This window comes from Numenius arquata, chromosome 6, assembly GCF_964106895.1.
Source record: "Numenius arquata chromosome 6, bNumArq3.hap1.1, whole genome shotgun sequence".
NCBI classification, from domain to species: domain Eukaryota; kingdom Metazoa; phylum Chordata; class Aves; order Charadriiformes; family Scolopacidae; genus Numenius; species Numenius arquata.
Window position 1 is genome coordinate 4668622 of NC_133581.1, and position 21677 is coordinate 4690298.

The 21677-nt window shown below is 44.0% G+C and overlaps 1 protein-coding gene across 2 annotated transcripts in view; it reads left to right on the forward strand.

Annotated features, from left to right (window-relative positions):
• AKT1 (AKT serine/threonine kinase 1) overlaps positions 1 to 20986 on the forward strand; it is a 79840-nt gene extending 58854 nt beyond the window's left edge. Inside the window, exons 11-14 of one of the 2 annotated variants that reach the window (XM_074150030.1) lie at positions 4627 to 4841; positions 12698 to 12785; positions 17420 to 17522; positions 18242 to 20986. In XM_074150030.1, the coding sequence (XP_074006131.1) occupies positions 4627 to 4841; positions 12698 to 12785; positions 17420 to 17522; positions 18242 to 18321 (486 nt within the window). In that variant the 3' untranslated portion in view covers positions 18322 to 20986. The remainder of the gene's footprint in view (positions 1 to 4626; positions 4842 to 12697; positions 12786 to 17419; positions 17523 to 18241) is intronic. The other variant, XM_074150032.1, reaches the window with a different exon arrangement.
• Positions 20987 to 21677: the final 691 nt, after the last annotated feature.

The following is a 21677-nucleotide window of genomic DNA, read 5'->3' on the forward strand; positions in this document are numbered from 1 at the left end:
CAGGACAAACTGAGCTTTTTCTGCAGTATTTAGCATGGTATGCATTAAAAGTGCTGACTGTTTTGTGACTGTAAGTGCACAAGACGTTTCTCAATGTTAACTTGAACTTTCTGGTTTCAGAGGAAATAAATTCAGGCAGGGAATCTCAGTCCCCAAACTGTATGATTTGGGGATTTTTTTTGTACTGATTTTTTTTTTTTTTTAAAGTTTAAAATGCAAATGTGCGCTTGCAACTTTCATCCTGGAAATGCTCCTGCTGAGAGTTGTGCAACACAGGTGGTGTTACAGCCGTGCGTTAGTTAACGGCAGATCAAAAGCGAAATGGTGTGATGGAGGCTGTATGTACACATGGTGTTTTGCAGACAGACGCTGCGCTGCCCACGCTCCGAGCTGCCTGGAAGCCAACTCGCCGTATTAGTAGCGCACCGAGCCTGAGCTAACGCGGGGTTGCCTCGCAGAGGGGCTTGGTTGCCTTGTGGTGGGTGCTTCGCCACCCTGGCGTTAAGGCTTCCATCCCACTTGAAGCACAGGCAGAAGCAAGTCTTGGGCTGACGGCAGATCGTATGTTGTTGGCACAGCCCAGGATGTAGCCTTTCTCTGAGGTGGGAGACTCAGGCATTGCAAATCTTATCTTGAGTTAAAGTGTGCTGGGCTGGAGCCCCTCTGCTATGAAGACAGGCTGAGAGAGTTGGGATTGTTCAGCCTGGAGAAGAGAAGGCTCCGGGGAGACCTTAGAGCCCCTTCCAGTTCCTAAAGGGGGCTACAGGAGAGATGGGGAGGGACTCGATCAGGGAGTGGAGCGATAGGACGAGGAGTAACGGTTTTAAACTGAAAGAGGGAAGATTTAGACTAGATATTAGGAAGAAATTCTTTCCTGTGAGGGTGGTGAGACACTGGAACAGGTTGCCCAGAGAAGCTGTGGCTGCCCCATCCCTGGAGGTGTTCAAGGCCAGGCTGGACGGGGCTTTGAGCAACCTGCTCTGGTGGGAGGTGTCCCTGCCCATGGCAGGGGGGTTGGAACTTGATGATCTTTAAGGTCCCTTCCAACCTGAACCATTCTGTGCTACTATGCAGAAGTACAAAGTATGGAAACCAAAGTGGAGGAGGAATATTTCTACTGAGAGCTGATGACTTTGCTGATCAGTGCTTTTGTGCTTTCCGCTTGCGTAGTGGTGGCAGCGTGCTTATAGGTTTTGTTTGTTTTTGGTTTTTTTTACCTCCCAGCTGCTTACAAGTGCCTCCAGTCTCTTCATAATAATGAAGAACGCGGGCACCTGTTGGCGTAGCTTTCAGCAAGGAGGTGGAGCCAGTCTCATGGTAACTGCCAGCTCTCCATGGATCACCAGAAGCCTTCAGTGAATCTAAATTGGGGTCCATGCACCACCATTTGAGATGTACTGATGCAGGGAGTAATTAGCAGCATGACAGAGTGTTTATTATTTGTAAAGATGGCTTTTATTTTAGCTTCCCTCTTAAAATCAATTGCTGAAGTTTCTCATCAAGGATTTTATGAAGAGACTAAAAATATTTATTGTTTTGGTTTTGTTTTTGGAATGTGGGGATTTCCTGCACAGGCGTGATGTTGTTCTTTCTGTTATGTTATTTGCTCTTATTTTTCTTTTTAATATTTATGATGAGTTGGCTCATCCAAAAACCTGAAGGACAAAATCCTTTTGATTAACCCAGCTCTCTCCTTTTACTCGCAAATCCCATCTGTGAGTTGGAGTGTTAAATTCTGGAGGCTTTTGTCATCTGCTCGATAGCACTCAAAAAATCTGGAAATTGTGCTCGAGTGATATTCTGTTCATTTAAGGTCATGCATCCTTAAAAGCAGGGGTCTCGTTCCTCTCCTCTGCCGTGGTAACCGGAATCCGGCGCAGCCGGGTGTTTGTACAGTTGTTGCATCGTTGTTTTTAGGTTCATGCTGGAATCTCGTGCGTGGCTGACGGTGACCGAACCGTGTCAACTTTGATGTGTCAGATGCGTCGATGGCTGCGATGTTTACAGCTGTTGTGCCTTCTCTTTCACATTCCCAGTCTAGAGCTGCTCGTTAGGAAATGATGATCCTTTAATTTCAGTGAAATGACCTTCTTACTTTCCTGCTCCCCAGCCATCCTGCAATAAATCATGGATGGGTGCAATACCTTTTATGTTACGGTGTATTTTTGATACTAACACTGTTGCTCTGCTTTGTGCAATCACTAATATGAGCGGATGGTTGTTGTGGTAAAGCACTTGGAAGAAATAAGCATTTTGTATTCTCTTTAGAATTAATGGAGGCCAAGGAAAGAGTTGTAGTTAGTAATCTAGATCATAATACAGAGTATGAATACGCTTACTAAAGTAACATTTGAATTAATTGCTGCCTTTTGAAAGCACCTGTAGCACTTATTACATATGCAACAAAAGTCCTCTCTGGTTTTGTTTTTCTTTCAGTCCTCTCCTATTGCATCTCTTGCAGCAGTTAAAAAAATACAACTCGGAGGCCCCGTGACTGTTTTATTTTGGGTACCGCAAGCGCAGGGGAGTGCGAACAGGAAGCGCCTGTTGAAGGGGGTGACCGGGAGAGCGGTGACTGCGTTGTCACCCAATCTCTCCGGCGAGCCGGAGGGTCACGGTGGCTCGGAAAGGACATGGGGCCGGCCCCCGGAATCCTGCCCGGCCCCCGGAATCCTGCCCGGCCAGCAGCTGTGTGGGCCCTGTACACGTACGGGGCAGCTGCGGGGCCAGCTGTCGCTTGGTGTGAATCATACGGCAGCGGAGGCCCTAAATAGACCAACGTGGGGTAATCCAATACCTGGCAGCCTTTTGATTTTTACTGCAGGCCCTTTCCCTCCTTCAGATAATTAAGGGGAATAATTAGGGAATAAAGAGAGGCAGAGTGCGAACGGTTGTTATGTGGCGTGTCTCAATGCTTCTTTTTTGCGGGCAAAGCCTTTATTAAGGTTTCTAAGAGGTTCAGATCCTGCTTTTGTTAAACTTGTGTCAACTTTCTTTGGCTCTTTCACCCTTTTGATTTTCAGCATGAAGTATGTAAAGCTCCCACAGACACCACGAAACAAGAAAACCCAGTGGCGGTGGGGTCATGGTTTGTGCGCTGAGCAAGAGTAAGCGGTTCAGTGCAGACCCGTGAAAAGAGTAAAGATGACAACTAAAACCCGAGGACAGGGTCTGGAACATGAGACTGTTGGTGTCAGCTACAGACAACTGTGCAGGAGACACTAAGTCTAGAGAAGTCCTCGTAACGTCCACTCCACAAGCCACAAAATGCTCCCCGCTCCCTTCGGCGACCTTCAGTGGAGGAGATCAGAAATTCACTGTGACAGGGCTCCTCTGGAGCAAGCAGGAGAGATGGAGGTCACTGCTGGTGTCCAGTGGGGGCTTCATGAGATGGAAACACCCAGGGGAAAGGAAAAATGAGCTGTGCTGGACTCCTTCCACTGTGAGACCTGGCAGAAGCCCACTCCACTGACAACTCCTGGGTCTGCAGCCCTCTAAGCAGAGGCAGGAGTGTTAGAGCTACTGGGCCAGTACCGTTGGAGGGAGTAGGGGAGAGGAGGAAAAACATCTCCAGACAATTTGGCTGCCATTTTACGGCCTTACAGCCGGTCAAACGTTAGGAGTGGCGTTCTGGCTCTTTAGTGTAGATTAGTCATTTAGTATTTGTGGGTGCTCTTTCAGGATGTGCAGAGCCACCCTTTGGAGGGGTGCGGGTTTGTGAAGATGATGGGGATGTCTGGCTTGTCGCTTGTGAGGTAACAGGTCGACAGTCTTTTCTCCCTGGACTGGCTCCTTGGTGGTTTGAGTTTTGGTTTGTTTTTTTTTTTTAAAAAAAAGAGATCCCATTTGGAGCAGTTTGTGACGAATAAGTGAGAATTTAACAGCTGGCTCTGTAATGTGAGAACAGTTGTCAGCCTTTGGGCTTTCAAAGGTTGTGCTTATCATGGTTGTAATGTGAGGGAGGGTGGGAGGAAGCGGAGGAAGCTGCCATCATGTACCCGCTGCCTCCTTTTCCCCCTCCTGCTCACCTTAGCACAGTAAAAAGGTGGTGAGGGGTCTGAAGAACAAGTCTTGTGAGGAGCGGCTCAGTGAGCTGGGGTTGTTCAGCCTGGAGAAAAGGAGGCTGAGGGGAGACCTTATCACTCTCTACAACTCCCTGGAAGGAGGCTGTAGCGAGGTTGGGGTCGGTCGCTTCTGCTGAGTATCAGGCGATAGGACAAGAGGAATTGGCCTCAAGCTGCATCAGGGTTTAGATTGAATATTAGGAAAATTTTCATCACTGAAAGGGTTATTAAGCATTGGAACAGGCTGCCCAGGGAAGTGAATCACCATCCCTGGAGGTATTTAAAAGATGGGTTGACATAGTGCTCAGAGAGATGATTGAGTGATGATTTTTGTCCGTGTTAGGTTGATGGTTGGACTAGATGATCTGAAAGGTCCCTTCCAACCTGGGAAATTCCATGATTCTATAAATGTGGATGTCAGTTCTTTTCAAATGGATTTTCTTTGAATACTCTGCTGGTAGATTTGGCTGTCACATGTGAAAAGACGACCTTGCCTTTTGAATTCTGTGTTCATGCCTGGTTTGGGAATATCTTCTAAAGTCTTTTCCTTATATTTCTGCAGGTTCTGGAAGATAATGACTATGGTCGTGCAGTGGACTGGTGGGGTTTAGGAGTCGTGATGTATGAAATGATGTGTGGTCGGCTCCCTTTCTACAATCAGGACCACGAAAAGCTCTTTGAACTCATCCTTATGGAGGAGATCAGATTTCCACGCACTTTGTCACCTGAAGCAAAATCTCTCTTGTCAGGCTTGCTGAAGAAAGATCCTAAGCAAAGGTGAGACTGTTGCTTAATAGTTGCACTTTTAAGCACTTGTGCCCTTAGAAATACCAAAAAAAAAAAGGGGAAAAAAAATCTGTTAAAGGCTTCACAAAGAAGTTAATAATTGTGGTCTATGAAAGGGAACTATCCTCAAGACAGGTCACTTAAAAGTGACTGTTTCTGTGCTGCTGTATGAAATGCTCCTATCGCCATCATGGAAAAGCAATTGAAAATGGTGCTGCGTGAAGGGCTTCTGCACACATGCATGCCAGTGATCTTTCTTTATTTGAAGTTGAGGAAAGTATTTCAGACAAAATTGTAGTTGTATTTCTAATCCATTCAAAATAATCATCCACCAGGATGCAGCGAGTGGACCTATTCATTTTTGTTTTAACCTTCGACATGAGCTGACACTGCAAATAGCAATATGAAGCAGCTTTGGTAATCAGAAGGCAGAACTTCAGAATATTCATTCAGAATATTGTTGCTGTTAATGCAGAACTATAGCCAGGGACAAAGCAAGTTAACCCTGCTTTTGGCTATAACGAATCTGATGGCTGCTGTGGGTTATAAGCTGTTCTACACTGAAAGCTTCCACCTTCTGTCCCAGTCCAGTGTGCTGTCCGTTTTCTATATTTTCATTTAAATCTGTGCCAGTGATTTAGCATCCTGCTTTGGACAGTAGGTGGTGGTGTTTGTACCATGTTGGTGGTGGAGTTTGTACCGTGCTTAATCTACTTTTCCTATTTCCTCCTTTTGTTTTGGGTTTTTTTTTTGTATTTTTTTTCTGTGCTGTATTATTTAAAAAGTAACCCTTGATTTAAAAACAGAAAAAACAAAACAAAACAAAAACCCCCAAGCCCTTAATGGCTAACAAAAAGAAAATAGAACAAGATCCAAAAAGGATGTTGACCTTCTCACAAAGATAAACATCAGTTTAAAAACCTGCCATCTTGTCAACTCAGACGTTTTAAAAACAAATAATATTGTGACTCTGCCCCTGATCTCCTGTCCTGAACCTTCTACCGTAAATGGGTCCCAAATAGGAAATCTTTCATGTGAGGTGCAAGCAGAGTATTCCGCTTTGCTTTCTGATGTTTGTTTAGTCTGTGTGTGTGCCTGCCCAGAGCAGGAAAATGATTTTTTTTCCAGTACTTGGATACTTGTAGTGAGGATTTTTGTCATTGCTGCAGCCTATTTCCCTTGCTATTTTTGATGGAAAATCCCACTGAGAGGTGTCTTGTAACTCAAATCCCCAATTTGTACTACCGGAGGATTCAGCTTGGTGGTGACGTGGGGAACAGGGGACAGTTGTAGTCAGGGACACGGGGCCAGCCTTGTCCTGGGTGGCAGCAGCTGCACACCCCTCCTCGGCCCGGAGCCTGCCAGGGGACCTCCAGGAGAAGGTGGTGTCACTGATGAGCAGCCTCCCCATGCGCTGTGCTCTGCGTGGTCACAGCCCCTGCCAACAGGATTCCTGTCTGGGAAAGTGCGGGGTGAGACACAATCCTGACCCTTCTGTAGCGTATTCAGGTGGGGACTTTCAATCACAGGAAACACAAGCAGCATCTGCTGTAATTTGTTCTTAAAGGAGCATCTCTGATGAACCAAAATGCAATTTGTTTACAAACAAAGAACGCCCACTTGTTTCTAATTACAAGGTTTTCCCAATGCCAATAATTACTCCACAATATGCTCATTTTATACAAATAGCCACTTCTTCACACGTATCTTCTGCAGGCTTGGAACCAGCGATGCTCTGATCTGTTGGACAGATGATTTTCATGCTGCTGATAGAAATAACTATAGACTAGACAAGCCTGCACACATGCCCGCAGCTTGCTAATTACACTGGTGCTTCCCAAGCTTTTTTGGATCATGGACCATTCTTAAATACTGGTTTCTCACCAATCACTGTTCACCCAACTTTTTGACTGAAGTTGGGATTCTGCAAATTCCCTGCGCTTCATGGTGTTTCGGGCAGTACGGAGAACTGAGCTGGAAGCACTGGGGGTAGAATTCCTGAGTCCTAGCCTTGTAGTTTTATGTTCTTAAATGTGTTCTTAAATGGGTGGTTTATGTTCTTAATGTTCTTTTATGTGGTTTGTGTGCTGGGGTGGGTGCCTGCCATACTTGCTAGTTGAGTTATAGTGAGTTCATGGAGCCATATTGAAGAAAAACAGTCAGATAGCTATGAAAATACATTCAGTGAGAAGTTAAATAATCTGCACTGATCTGGTTGACATTAGCCCTTTGACGATGCTTTGGGGAACCACTGTGTAATTCAACAGGAATCCCCTCTTCCACAAAGTCTAGCGGCGGCCAGACAGGTTAATGTCATCGTAATGTTGTCTGTGGCAGAAAACATCAGAATTGACAACATTTAGTAACTGCTGATGAAATTCAGAGTGGGACGGAGGAGACAGCCAAAACCATGAGAAAAATGAAACTGGGAGGTGTTGTCCCTTCCCATGAAATTCTCAAAGAAACCCAACAGCAATGAAGGTTGATATGAGGGAGCTCAGCGATGAAGATATTTTAAGTTAAATATTAAGGAGCTAGGGAATTGTGACCCGTATCAGTGAATTGAACGGGAGGAGGGGAGATTTAGATCAGATATTAGGAATAAATTCTTTCCTGTGAGGGTGGGGAGACACTGGAACAGGTTGCCCAGGGAAGCTGTGGCTGCCCCATCCCTGGAGGTGTTCAAGGCCAGGCTGGATGGGGCTTTGAGCAACCTGCTCTAGTGGGAGGTGTCTCTGCCAATGGCAGGGGGGTTGTAACGGGGTGATCTTTAAGGTCCTTTCCAATCCAAACCATTCTATGATTCTGTGACATTTTAAAAATGACCTGTTGTACTGAGCTGGGTGTAAAGAAACATCTTAGCACTCTGTGTTCAGTAATACCAGTTCAGTCTCAAGCTCACAGGCATATGGGGAAAATGTGCAGAACAATAAATTGCATTCTGCTTTTAATCATGGCTGTTTTCTAAATTTGGTCATACAAACTCCATTTTGTAAGAGAAAAGGAATTTTGGAGTTTCTTTTGGGATTGATATAAGTTTATTAATCTTGTAATGTGAGCCCTAATTTTCCAAAGAAGGAAAAAATCTATTCTGTAAATATTTCCTTTTATTGCGAGCTGAAATTCTCCTTCACTGCTTTGTGATACGTATCAAATGGAAGGAGGTAATCAGAGCATTTTTGTCACACATAAACCACCAAAATTTTTAACTTTTATTATTCTTTCTCTGGCTGTGGAGACTGCAGCCTGTGAACGTGGGCACGGATCAGAGTGCTCCATGTAAAGGGGCTGAGTTTAGATGGGTGGGTTTGTAATCAGCAGGGTGTCTCGCAGGCTCTGAATCTTGGCAGGTGTGAAACTTGAGAGAACTTCAGGGTGGTTCCATCTGAGTTTTCGTCATGTGTTTCCATGACATGCCTTCGTGCTCCCTGTCTGGTCAGGGCTATTCAGCCTTTTTCAGATGGCGTTTGTCACAAGCTGCTTCATCTGCTTCTGTCTTCTGTGCTTTGCCATTCGTGAAGAATGAGAGTAAGAAGTGGCAGTGTTTCACAAACTCCTGTTAAAAGATTTAATGACTTCACAGAGTTGCAGTTCTGGCTTTGTAGCACCTGGGCACCTGGCGATTCCATCTTTGCAGCCACACAGAGATCTGGCATTTGGTTCTTTCTGGTGATGGTGGTACTTTCCACATCCAGAGTGTGACTTCGGCTGCAGATGCTCAGGAATATCAGGGTCAATCAAGACTTTACCTTCATGAAAACCAAGCTCCTTGTTTTTTTTCCTTGGGAAAGGAGTCATGGGCTGTTCAGAACGGGCTTGGACAAACTCAGATAGTTGAACCATAAGACATCTAAACTGAAGCTGAGGAAAACACGAAAGGCAAATTTAAAGAGATTTTTTTTGCTCCAGCTTTCTAGAAACCAGTAGTTTAGAGACTTCCCATGCCTCAGCATCCTCAAACGTGACTCCTCTGTGGTTACTAATGTTGTGGAGTGGGAGCTTTTCCAACGTTACTGGATCCACTACGTTTGTGTTGCACACATGTCGTTAATGAAGAAGTGGAGAATTAAAGCTAAGCTCGGAGTTGCGTTAGGGTTTCCAAAAGTTTGAACCTCTGAGCAGGAAAGCCCCCAAAGACCGTTTGTACAAGGCAAGAATGTGGCCTTTTCCTTCCAAATCTGGAGTCATCAAGTCATGCTGTTCCCAAAGCCAGCCAGAGCTTCTCCTTGCTGATAGCGCAGGTCAGAGGAAAGTGATGTAGATGCAGTTCCTAAATCCTCCTGTGGCTGTTAGAGGCCTCTGAAGGTAAGGGCCATAGTGAAAGAAGTTACTGGTCTCCATCCTGACTGTATCAGAGAAGGAGAAATACATGGCTGTGTGCTCTGAGCTGATGCACACCCATAGCTTTGGCTGAGCTGATTTTCTTCAGCCTGAGGGGTATATTTGCGCTGTTGTCCAAACTGTGTTTGGGGCTGGGGGAGTCAGAGTAAACATGGGAAGACAGAATGGCAGCGGAAGTGGTGCCTAAAACTGTGGCCGCCTTCTCAGATATGAGAACGGTGCACGTACAAATCTGTCACCGACAGAAATCTGTCACCTAAAAGTATGACAGTCTTCAGCTGAGGATTCGTCCACGGTCGGAATCTGTTCTGTGGCTCCCGATACGGTGAAGCACAAGCTCATGGATGGGGTTATTTGACCAGGCAGAGCAAAGGCGGTTGCTGCCCGCTCTCCTGTGTTGGGGCCTGGCTGTCCTTACCAAAGAAACTTCTTAATTATAAAAGTAGAAGTTTGTGGGTTTCTTCTTAGAGAGCTGGGAATGGACCTGGGTGCTGAGCACTCTTTACATTTACATGGACAAGTAGGGAAACACTATTTTTCCTGTAATCCACTAATTGCAATCTTCTGGCCTGTGATAACACTTTCACTGTTAACTGTGTGTTTATACACTATATTTAGATATATATGTAAAATTACAGTATATAAATTTAAAAAAAATATTAGCACATGATTTATCTCTGATAGAGGTATCTGATTGCCCTTGTTTTGTGGAGTGCAGGAATTTGTCCTTAAATGATTAAAGGAGCTTGGAAGCAATACGCAGTTCCATAAAAATTGAAAATGGTTTCAGTTTAATAGTGATATTGCACTTTATTAATAATTTTCTCCTTGAGATTTAGCTGAAATAGAGAAACCAAGGCTCTCAAATCTAGATGTAAGTTAAGCGAATAACCAGAATTTTGGCAGGTACCTTTTGAGGAGGCCAATTTAGACAGAAGTTTAGGTTGTGAAGGTTTTTTTTGTTTTGTTTTGTTTTAATTGCTTTTTGGCCTCTACACTTTCTGTTACATTTCCTTGTGTACTGCAAATCTCAGTAGCTTTTTCTTTTTAGGTCCTATTTATACTATTTTTGGTTCTGTCTGAAGTCTTAAATGCACAAAATTTAACTTTATTGTACAGTAATCTTTTCAAGGCTTTTATTCCTTCTCTATTTTTCTTCAGTTGTTGCATGTTCTTTCAAAAGACAAACCTGCTGCTCTGTCAGTTCTCAGTGGTGCTGAGCCATGATTTTTGCATTAGGTGCTGATTTAATTTTGTTCTTCTTGAGAGGGTCCTTTCATAATAATTCTGAAAAACAAAAGCTTATTTTGGAATAAGTCAGTATCCAAAATATGAGGTTTCTATCGTTTCTCCATTCGTTTTTTAATGGATTTGTTTAATAGTATAGATTTTTAAAAGGTAAGTAAAACATCTGGGGGTTTTCTTGGCATTTCCCTGAGTGTGTATTTGTCCTTGGTGGAACAAAGGTTCGTATTCGATAGCGTATTCTCCAAAGCACTCATACGTGGCTGCAGCCAGCCAGCCTTCCTGCCTGCTCCTGCAAAACATGGTTTGGGTTCTTCTTAGCTTGTAGTCGCTCCTGAACTTCTGGGCAGAATTGCAGTCTCTTGACATCTTTGGATAAAGTGGATCAACTCCACCATCTTCTTCACCAGCCATCATCATCATCTGCGCTGGGGAAGCAACAAGGGGCCTGGTAGAGACTTGGCAAAGGCTCTAGACCTGTGGGGAACCAGCCCAGAGATGATTACCCACAGAGTCTGTCTCTGTGCCCAGGCTGCCCTGGAGTTTGTCTCTGTTCCAGGCTGCTCTGCAGCTGTATAACGTGCTGCCAGGCAGATGGGAGAGCCATCGTCTGGCTTGGTTTGGCCTGTGGGGCTCTAGATTGAACTTAGGTTTGGTCTTGGAGCTTACCTGGGGCAGGAGAGCATTACCCAACACTTTGTGACTTGAGGACTTGGGGTCCCTTCCGTGTCCCACCGTGCATTTCCTGAAGGAACGTGAAGGAGCAAACCTCTTAGGTTGCTGTGCTGCTAAATGAAAGAGGGCAGGGAAGCAAGGATGGACTCTCAACTGCCCGGCATCTCTACTGCTTGGTGCGTCTGGTACGGCTGTGGCCTCTGCCACTTTCTGCTCTCTGAAGATGGTGCTCAGGCACGGCTGAGAGAGTTGCACCCACCAGGATCCACTCCCAGTCAGCAGGATGGACAAAGCATCACCATATTTGACTCCTCCTCACTAAACAATCGTCCAATGCTGTCCCAATAGCGTTGTGCCTTCAAACTATGTCCCAGAGCATGCAGTACACTCTCAAGTTGTCAAAACACCACCTCTTCGATGGGCTGTAGCACAGCCTGCACGTTATCTCCGAGATTCTGAACCGAGACCCTTCCCTCCACCCCCAAATAGTCATGTATTTGGGTCACAGGGTGACCACGTGGCCCAGAGGAGATTTGGGGCCAACTGCTCTGCAGTGAGGATGAGGCCTGGCTGGGGAGCTCGACTTCAGGTTCAAAGAACAGTCCTTGGCCCATTCTTCTGTAGCTCCAGCCTCGGTCATGTAGAGCTGTTGTTCCAACCTCTTAAAACAGGGATAATACCTCCTGGTGGCACCAAGAATGGGAGGACGGGCAGGTACCGGAGGTCAGCCTGGATGAACATGGTGGCACCTCTTGTCCTTAAAATCCTGAGCATCGTCTTAACCTTGTAACCTGAAAGTAAGTTCTCCTGCTGATCGCTCAGTGTGTGTTTTGTTTTCTCAGTGCGTGCCTTCGCTTGCAGATGTGGTTCAGTCTTTTAGAGAACATTTTAACCTCCGCAGCAAAATGTAAGCATCTGTTAGCTCAAGCCTGCAACTGAACTGATGGCATCTATAAGCTGTGTGGACAGTTTTATTTTGGAATAAAAGTGCTTTATCTTGATAGACCTTCAGTCAGTATAACACCCTTTGTGCTTTGGGTGCAGCCGAGGAGGAGGAAAGATTTGCATACAGCACGATACGATCACTGCAGTCGTCAACTGTTTTCTTTAATGGAAATTTAAATCAGGTTGCATAAATCAGTTTGTCTTAAAAATCCTTGCCTCTTACACTGCAAAATCAAGTTCAGTTTTACTGCTGGCATCGCTCTGCTCTAGAAAATTGGAAGAGGTAGTCACTTGTTAATTCAGAGAGGGACCTTTTACTTTTAGGACCTGCTGTTGTCCCTGGGACAGCATCTTTCCTGAAGGGCACATCTTTTGAATTGTGATTATTTTTTCCTTTGTTTGTTTAAGAGAGACCTTTATTCTAATTTTTTAGCCTGTTTTCAAATCTTTTAGTGGAACTGTGGTGAAACCTAAAATAGACTATCCTGCAGCCCTAGCACAAAACCAAATACAAAGCAAATGCTAGAACCACTCTTAAATGTATTATAGAAACTCAGAATTCCTTCACTACCATTTACTAAAAATTGTATGAGAAAAATAACTGTACTCAAACATTTAATGATTTATTTTGCCTCACACAGGTTAGGTGGTGGTCCTGATGATGCCAAGGAGATTATGCAGCACAAATTCTTTGCTGGCATTGTTTGGCAAGACGTATACGAGAAAAAGGTATTTATACAACTGTTCTCCCAAGGTGAATTCTAACCATGGATGTACTGAATGTTTCACATTTTATTGCCTTCTGTAAGGTACACAGAAGCCCTCCACGGAAGGGGTTTGCAATTGTTTTTAATGAGGTTAAATCACTTCATGTTTCTTAAAATACTGTAATTGAATTACTTCTGAATCAAAGCTTTTCTTTTCGCAATGAGAAGAATATCTCTCCAGATACCTGTTTCTGTGACTGAATAAATAGGATGTCACCAAAATCGCTTCCAAATTTAGACACTATGTATATATATAAGCTTTTAAAACGGCTTTTCCTGTGAATTCTTGTTGCCATTCTTGACATATCAGAGTTATTGGTGATTCCTGAGCATCTGAAGCAAAACTTCTTAGAAGCCATAGTGGAAGATGCGCTCTTCATTCCCTTTACATTTTTCCTGTCTTGAATGATGAAATTAGACTGAACAGGCAAAGGCAGAGAAGTGTAGGCTCTTGCATCAATCCAAGCTCAGTATTTCTGGGGTTCTTTGGTGACAAAGAGGTGATGGTGGTGTTTCTCATCGGTTTTCCTTGAGACCCACTGAGTTTGTAAGCTTTCCAAGGGGAGCCACTGAAGTCACAGAGCCCAGCCCTTTACTTCTGAGCGTGTTTTATCGGTTGTCTGTGCCTCATGGTCCCTTCGGTCACAGATAACTTATCCTGCTCCTCCGGGATGCCCTGCTTCGTGCTCTCAGGGCGATCTGCTGTTGTGCTCTCCCATTTGATTGGATTGATCTGATCAATTTGATCAGGTGAAATGCAGCAAACTAAAATATGGGTCTGGTGATTCCAGGCTCCCATCTTCTGGTGCCACACGCTCTTGCTCAATCCCAGCCTTTCCTGATTTCCCTCCTTCCCCCTCCAGCCCCTCACGATACCAGATCTCGTTTGCTCTCTAAATACAGCTTAGTTCTCGCTCCAGTTGGCGGGAGCAGGTAAGAAACTTAGCAGAAACTGAGTTCTTTGCGTTCTTTCAGTAAAGCTAATAGAGTGATCTGTTAGCAATGTTTGTGGTTTTAAAAAAAAATAAGAGCATAATACTGCTGGTTTCCACACCGGAGTGGGAGAATTGTCCAGTGCTTGTATACAATTACAGAGAGTGCTCTGTTTCCCTCTCTTCTTTCACTTCCTCACCGAATTGTGTGGTTAAAGGGCACTGAAAAAAAATAAAAAAATAAGTTTTTTGTGCCTTGAAAGTGTAGGTAGAGTTTAGACCTCTATCCTTTCAGAGCATCCCCTGAGAGAAAGCTGTGTGCGGTCACGAGGGCAGGAGGGAGTTGCATGGAGTTTATTCGGTATAATGTAAAAAGGATGCCGGAATTATGGCTCTGAACAGGAGGTTATCCCCATTATCACCCAGCTGACAAGCTGAAGACTTGGGGTTTTGCTATTTTTTTTTTTTTTTTGCAGTTTAAGGTAAAAAGTTGGTAACGAGGCTCAAATGTCTTCAGTGAAGTTATTTGTCACTTGATGGTAGTCTTGGTTCCCTGAATGGAGGAGAAACCAGACAAGCTTGAGACAATTTATTTATCCATAGGACTGAGAAAAGCCTACATAAATTGTCCTGTAGTAGTCCTTACTCAGATTGTTGGGGAAACTACCAGGAAATTCCAAATGTTACACATTTTGGAGAAAACAGTGTCCTAATTGAGACTATTTCTGACCTTGGCGTATCCAAGGAGGCTGGAGGCTGGTTCTGCTCCTGTCCCTCCCGTTAGCCATGTGCTGTAGAAATGAGGAGATTTCAAAAAGCCCGAGAGTAGTTGCTGCCCCTGTTCTGGGTGATCCCAATGGGATCTCGCAGCATTAATGCAGTCTCAGGGATAAAAGCTGAATTTTGTCAGCTGCCTGGAGGTGTTTATGTGCTAAGCTCGGTTACCCACTATCTCCAGATAACGGTGAATATGTTTATGAATATAGGCTTGGGGTAATTGAGAACACTTACTTTGTAATTAAGCTTTTTGGAAACAGAGCTTTGCTTTGAATTATAAGGAACTTTGAAATAACTGGGGCTGTCCCAGGAATTTAAAACATTCATTAGCCTCTCCTGGAAGAGCGTTGTTATTTGTCTCTGGTGCAAAGAAAGGTGCGATTTAATTTGCAGTATTTTGCCCACCCGCGAGCGAGACAGGGGCAATTTTTCTAGTTTTTTTTGTCTCTTAAACCAGCAGAACCTGCGGGTATCGTGCCGCTCTGGAGCGGTGGGAGGCTACAGGTGGTCCCTCTCTGCCAGGCGAACTGCAGAGCTGTTGCAGTGACAGCTTCTCAGCAAACATATTTGCTGGGTAAACCCGGCCCTAGAGCTTTCTGCCGCTTCCCCTCTGTTTCCAGCTTAATGTTCTGAATTTGACAGCCAGGGAGGGAAAAAAAGTATCTTATGGGTGCATCGTAATCTGTCTCAAATTGCTTTTAACAGATACTAAAATAAAAGGGAAAGTGATCCAGGCCGTGCCAGCCCATCACCCAAGTGTTCTGGTTTAGGTTTGCTGCTCCCGGTCCTCCCGGTGTGCGGAGTTGGGGTGTCTGCGGCTGTGCCCAAGTCCTAAATCACTCGGCGCTGGGCACAGGGAGCAACTGGGGGCGTCGCAAATGCCAGAACCACCATTAGCTTAAAAGGACAGACAGAACCTCGCACAGGCAGGCACACGCAGCTGGTCAAAAACAACCCAAAGTTGGCTTTAAGGAATAAGCAGAAGGAGAAAGAGAATAGAGTTAAAATGTGAAGAAGGAACGCTCATCCTCAGCAGGGCTTTTATACATAACACCTGGTTTGACTTGGTTGAGAATAGCGTTACTCACATTATAATGCAAAGCATTCCCTCTTCAGTAGCTTCAGGAGGACTGTAAGGTTCAGAGTGATTCCTGGCTTTGGGACATCCTGTTTCCTTTGCCTTTTTAAATTCAGGACATAAAGCCCACTTCTAAGGACCTTATTTTTTTTCACAGGAACATTTGCCAGGTTCCTTTAAGCCATCCTTGGGCACTGAGGCTCATTAATAATTCAAAAAACTGATGATGAATATGTACTGTAATTGGTCTCTCTTATAACAAACAGAATTATGTCCCTTAATTTGTAAAGATTGGTTTGGAACTGTAGAATGTTTCTTTGTATTTAGAAATACCACCTTATGTGTAGATTTCACTTCTTAGAAGTCCTTACATTGAAAATGAAGGAGCTTCATTGGATTGTTGTTTTTAGGACAGGACAGTGTTTTGTTAGGTATTCTCCAAACAGATCAGAAAGACGATCCCAAGGATAGGGAGCTCGAAGCTAGTGCTTTTCTTAGTTGCCCACTTGCCCAGCAAATGATTCCTCAGATGGAAGATGGAGGAAGAGCTGAGGCTGGGGAAGAGGCGTTTTGTACAATCGAGATTTGCTGTTGTTTTCCGTGCAGTGACTTCTGTCTGTCTCGTTCTTATCTCTGTAAGAGCAGAAGCACGAGTCTCGGGGTCACTCCTTAATTCCAGCTGGAGCAATTTACCGTTTGCCCTGATAAACCTTTCCCAGCAGTTCAGGTTGGAAGCCGAACACTTCCTCAATCACGCTCAGAAATTGTTGCCCGGTGCGGCTCCGTGCTATTAAAAGATGGCCACGCTTAACCCCAGCGGTGGGCGAACTGGAGCCCGGCGCTGGGAGCTATTACATGTCCTCGGTGGGAGGGCTGAGAACGGTGTTTACAGTCTGTTTCTAACCTCATGGAGCAGCGGGGAGGTGAGCGAGGTCTCAAGCCTGTTGCCCTCCAAATTTGTACATGTTCCAGCTCTGGGCATCTGTAGGCGGCCAGCTCCTCCAGCCGCTTCCCAGCCCCGCTCCACCAGCTCCGCTCCATCTGGAGTTCCTCCTGCCGGAGCCAGCCTTAGGTACACACGGATGATTTCCAGCCTCTCTGCCCGAGCGAGTGGCAAGAATAAACCCCAAATAGTGTCACTCGGGCTGTAACAACAGGAGGATGTTCACTCCTCTTTTTTTTATTTTTTTTTTTTTCTCCTGTAAGCACTCCAGATTTTCTAAGTTCAGAGTTGATATCAAACTGCTTTTGGGGACCGGGAATATAAAAGCTTGATGTCGCTGCTGCCTCCTCCTAAATTCTCCCAGGTTGGTCCGACCCACAGTCGCTCCAGAGCTGAAAATTCTTTGTGAACATTACAACCCTGGTGGTGACGCACGAGTCCAGCCGATGGGTTTGCTATCGCTGAGCATCTTCCCGATTCCTTTTCATCCTCCGAAGCGTAAATCTGACTAGATACAATCGACAATTTCCATATAACTAGATGGGGAACCAGTATATACTCTTTATGTTTAAAATTTTTAAGCACATTATTTATTACTTGAAGAAATGTTAGGATTCTAGGTTTTCCTTTGTGCATCTAAATCCTAGAGACAAAATGCCTTAAACACCCTATAAATAGGAAGTGCGCACCTAAATAAATAGGGTTTACTGTACGTGTTCTTTATGAGCTAGCATTTTGAAACTTATTTTAGGAATTTAGGAAAAGGCACTGTAGCTTGTAACTCTGTTTGAAATTCTACCTGTTTCAAACAGCGCTGCGAGAACCTGTAAATGGACAGTAATTCTTTTTTTTCTTGCTTTTCGTAGCTTGTACCTCCGTTTAAGCCACAAGTTACATCTGAAACAGATACAAGATACTTCGATGAAGAATTTACAGCACAGATGATAACAATCACTCCTCCTGACCAAGGTAAAGTTTTCCCAGACGGTGCCCACTACGTTCTCCCGTCAACCAGAAATAATCCGCTGTGATGTTACACCATTCTCTAAATGGTCTCTAAAACAGCTGAAAAAGCACCGGTTTAAACTTGCTGGTTTTCTATATTATGTATTTGACCAAGAAGTTGGTCAACTGATGTGAAACTTGCACCACGTCTTTCCAGTTTGGAAAATGAAAAACCTGGTTTAGAAGACGGTGAAATTGTTGGCATTCTTGTGTTTTCCAAATCTGCACATTCCCACTGGAAAATAATTCCATCTGTGAGACTTAACAGGCACGTGTCTGCGCTCACACTGTGTATGGAGACAGTTGAGTGTGGGCTAATGTCCATATTCAATCCAAATCTATTTCATTTTCATGGTACCTGAGCGTGTTTGATGCTCTGAAGCAGCAATTGCCAGAAATTCAGAACACTGACTATGGATTTAAGCAGTGCAGCTCCTGGCAATTTTATATGGACATGGGACCAACTGTTTTCCTACAACAGTCAGGATCTTCTGATGCCCATCTAATGGGCTGAGATTTAAGACTTCCTGTTTCTTTGTCCTTTCAAGTTGTGGAAGGAAAAGGGGGCGATGAAGTTATCCGAAATAACTTAAATTTGCATTATCTCATTGTTTGTTTACTTAAAACCAAAAAGGTAGCAAAGGTTGTTTACTGTTGTTTTCTTTTTTGCTTCCATTTTTCAGATGACAGCATGGATTGTGTAGATAACGAGAGAAGACCTCATTTCCCTCAGTTCTCCTATTCAGCCAGTGGAACCGCTTAATGTTTTGCAACGTTTTCCCATTCAGAAACAAAAGAGACTGCATTTTGGGGACCTTACTTCAATTCAATGGACACTAGAGAACTTTCTATATTATCTGAATTACAAACTGTGTTTGTATTACGATTTAGATGAATTTGTAGGAAGCCTCACAGATTCTGTATTTAAAACAATTCTTTGATGCGTTTTTTCGAGAAGGAAAACAAATCCATTCTTAAAGTATTACGTCAAGGCTTTTACGCTGAATGACCGTAGGTTTTTAAGGATATACACCAAAACTGTTTACTTTAGAAATAATTAAGGTATTCAACATATCAGCAACTCTGACCAGAAAAATCCCCTTATTTTATTTATTTCATACAGTTCATTATCTAAATATAGAATCTGCACTCTGAACAATTAGATTTATATAGGAAGATATAAGACTTTAGTAGCTAGTGCAATAATATAAGCAACAAAAAGTGAACAAACTCTGGAGGGTTAAGGTTCAAACTCATTTTGGACAGCAGTGAAGTGTCATCCAACTCCAGAAAAGCCGACTGTAGGAACAGCATTAATGGCCTCAGTGAGGTAAATCAAAAAAAGCAAAAGTTATTTTTGTTATAACATCTGCTACAAGACATTACATATCAAACCGAACCCGGTGAAACCGCCACGTCGTACAGATGAGTATTCCATTCTAGACACTGCGTTTAATGATTCCATTCGCGTAGACTTTAGGAATATTTCATGGGATTGGCTTCTCAGAACCTAGAAATGGCTTGATTTACCCAATCTGATACGAAATGCAACAAGGCAAAATCACCCACTTTCACCACTGCATAAAACTACCATTCAGGTCGAAGTGAGAAATCAGCTTAAACGAGTGGGTCAACCAGAGAGAAGTACATTTTGGCACTGAAGTAATGACTTGTTGCCGCTTTTTTGGGTTTGTTTTTTTTTTTTTTTTAATGAAAAGATATATGAATATATATAAACACTTAATGATTTTTTGCGTCATGCCAGATCATTTCTTCTTTCTTGAGTGTGCGTTAAAGGTATCAGCCAACGGTTCATGGTGCCTTCTCACTCTTGAACATCCACTTTAACGGTGTCTCCCATGTATAAGAAAAAAAAAACTAGGTTGAAACTTCATATGTGTTTTGAATAATAATGGTGTTCAAAAAGTGAATTATTTTTTGTTTGTTTTTCATTTTTAATCTTAGTGGAAAATTCCCCACACCCTATTTTTGTTGTATCATGTTTCTTTGTAATTTTCATAAAAGCAGTCTTATTCTGTCTCTGCTGCCAATGAATTTATTCCATTGTAGGTCGCGTTCTCTTGAATTGCTTTTTTTTTATTTTTCATTCTCTTGACTGTATAAAAAATGATGACATGTACTGCAGTTAACTAGCATTTAATTTTTTTTTTTTTTTATTTGAAAGGGAGTATGTTATGAAAACCCTCGCTTCCCCTTTCCATCAGAAACTGCTGTGTTTGCACAGAGAGCCCATCATCTTCATTTTTTTTATTTTTTATTTTTTTTTTAACAACATTCAACGCTAGTATTTCTACTCATGATATGAAAGTTGCCCTCCAAATACTTAAATAAAAATTGCTTTAACACGTTAGGTTCTTATTTCTTGTGCTAGGAGCCTTCTGAATCTCGAGCCTGAGGATCGCATCGCGGAGGGATTTAGGTTTTTCAGCCCCTCCTCGGTTGTTTCATCTCTCTACGGATCCTTACGGAAAGATAATTTTGGCAGATGTTTGTTAAAAGGAATACACCCCGTGCCAGAAATAGGTTTGTCTTGAGGTGAACGAGGACAGGCCTCATTTTGCTGTCCTCCTGATGCCAGCGAGATTGTGTTACTGAGGCCCTAATCTTCCAAGGTATTTCTATCCCAGTCACTGGGGTCGGAGGACAATATATAACACTGCATTTCCTTTCCAGGGACTGATGGCAATCGCTTCGGGGAGGTAGTTACACAAGGCTGGAATGTCCTTTTTCGAACGAGAATACAAAAAAAAAAGATACCAGAAGCACAGAAGTCGCAACTGTAGTAACCCATTAAACATCCAAAACATTTCTTTGGTTCAAGGAATTCGCTGTAATTCCCAGCAGAATTTCCTGCACGCTGGATGCCAGGAGGGAAGGTGAAAGAAGGGCTCCGTGTCTCATTTCGCCAGGTCTCCTCTCCTTCCTTTGCTCCCAAGCCTTCACCTGAGTTTGCAGCCAGCCCGGGGACGCCGTCCAAAGAACTTTCCCGTGGGTCTGCAAGCCCCGACAAGTCCTGAACTCGCCCGCTTCGTGCCTCCGAATACGGGCAACGCCAACGAGCAAAGGTTACCGTAACCCGCCCCAGGAAAATCTGGTCTTCCGAAATGCGGGAACAGACACGGATGGGGTTGTTCTGCTGAGGCTGATGATGTCTCGGAACAGTATTTTTCTGCCAGTTGTTGCTGATGGCTTTTCGGGTTGATTCCTAGGTTTCGAGGGAAAAAAAAAAAAAAGCTGCCAAAAAAAAGTCTGGGAATCCTGGTATTGTTAGCAACAGGGAGCTGTGAGGGCCACACCTGAACGCAGGGTCTTCCGGATATTTCCCCTCATTTTGCCTGTGATTATTCAAAATGCCTTGTCTCTCATCTCTGATTGAATAATTACCGGTGTTACAGCTGTCTGCCTGCAAACCTGAAGTGTGTTCTTTACATTTTGATTTAGCACAGAAAATCCTATCCCAGAAGTCTGCGACCTGAGTGTCGTTCGCCTCGGATCGCTTGTTTACCGTAGATGCAGAGACCGCTTAAATCTTGCCTTTAGCTTTATTTTTTTTTATTTGAAACCCCCAAACTTTTCTAACTCCCTGTACGGCCAAAACCTCCTCGTTCTTCCCTTCTGGCCTTGACGAATGTCATCTCGCTCTGGTGTCGAACATCACGGCGCAGATGGTGCATCCCGAGCGCGGAACGCGGGTAGAATACCTGTGGTACAGCCCGGGAACTTGGTTGTAAACTCAGGTTGGGAGAAAAATAGGAAAAACCCCCACCTTTCCAAGAGCAAATAAGTGCATTCTCCATGAGCCTTTGAGCGCAGAAACGGATACGCTGCTGCTTGTGCTGCTTGGGGTTAAGAGACGTTGGCAGGAGCCAGGTAATTCCGCAAATTCCATTTTATACGCAGCTAAAACACCCCCTGCCATCCCATTAGGACACGCCAGGCTGTTCTGCTGCTCTCCCTTTAAACCGGGTGCAGAACACCGTGGTTTGTAACATTCCCAACTCTGCACAGACTGTGCCCTCTCACCCCCCCCCCCCCCAATAAACTAAACCGCTCTTTCTTCATTTTTCTTCCTGCACCATCCCCTTTCCCGCAGGTATC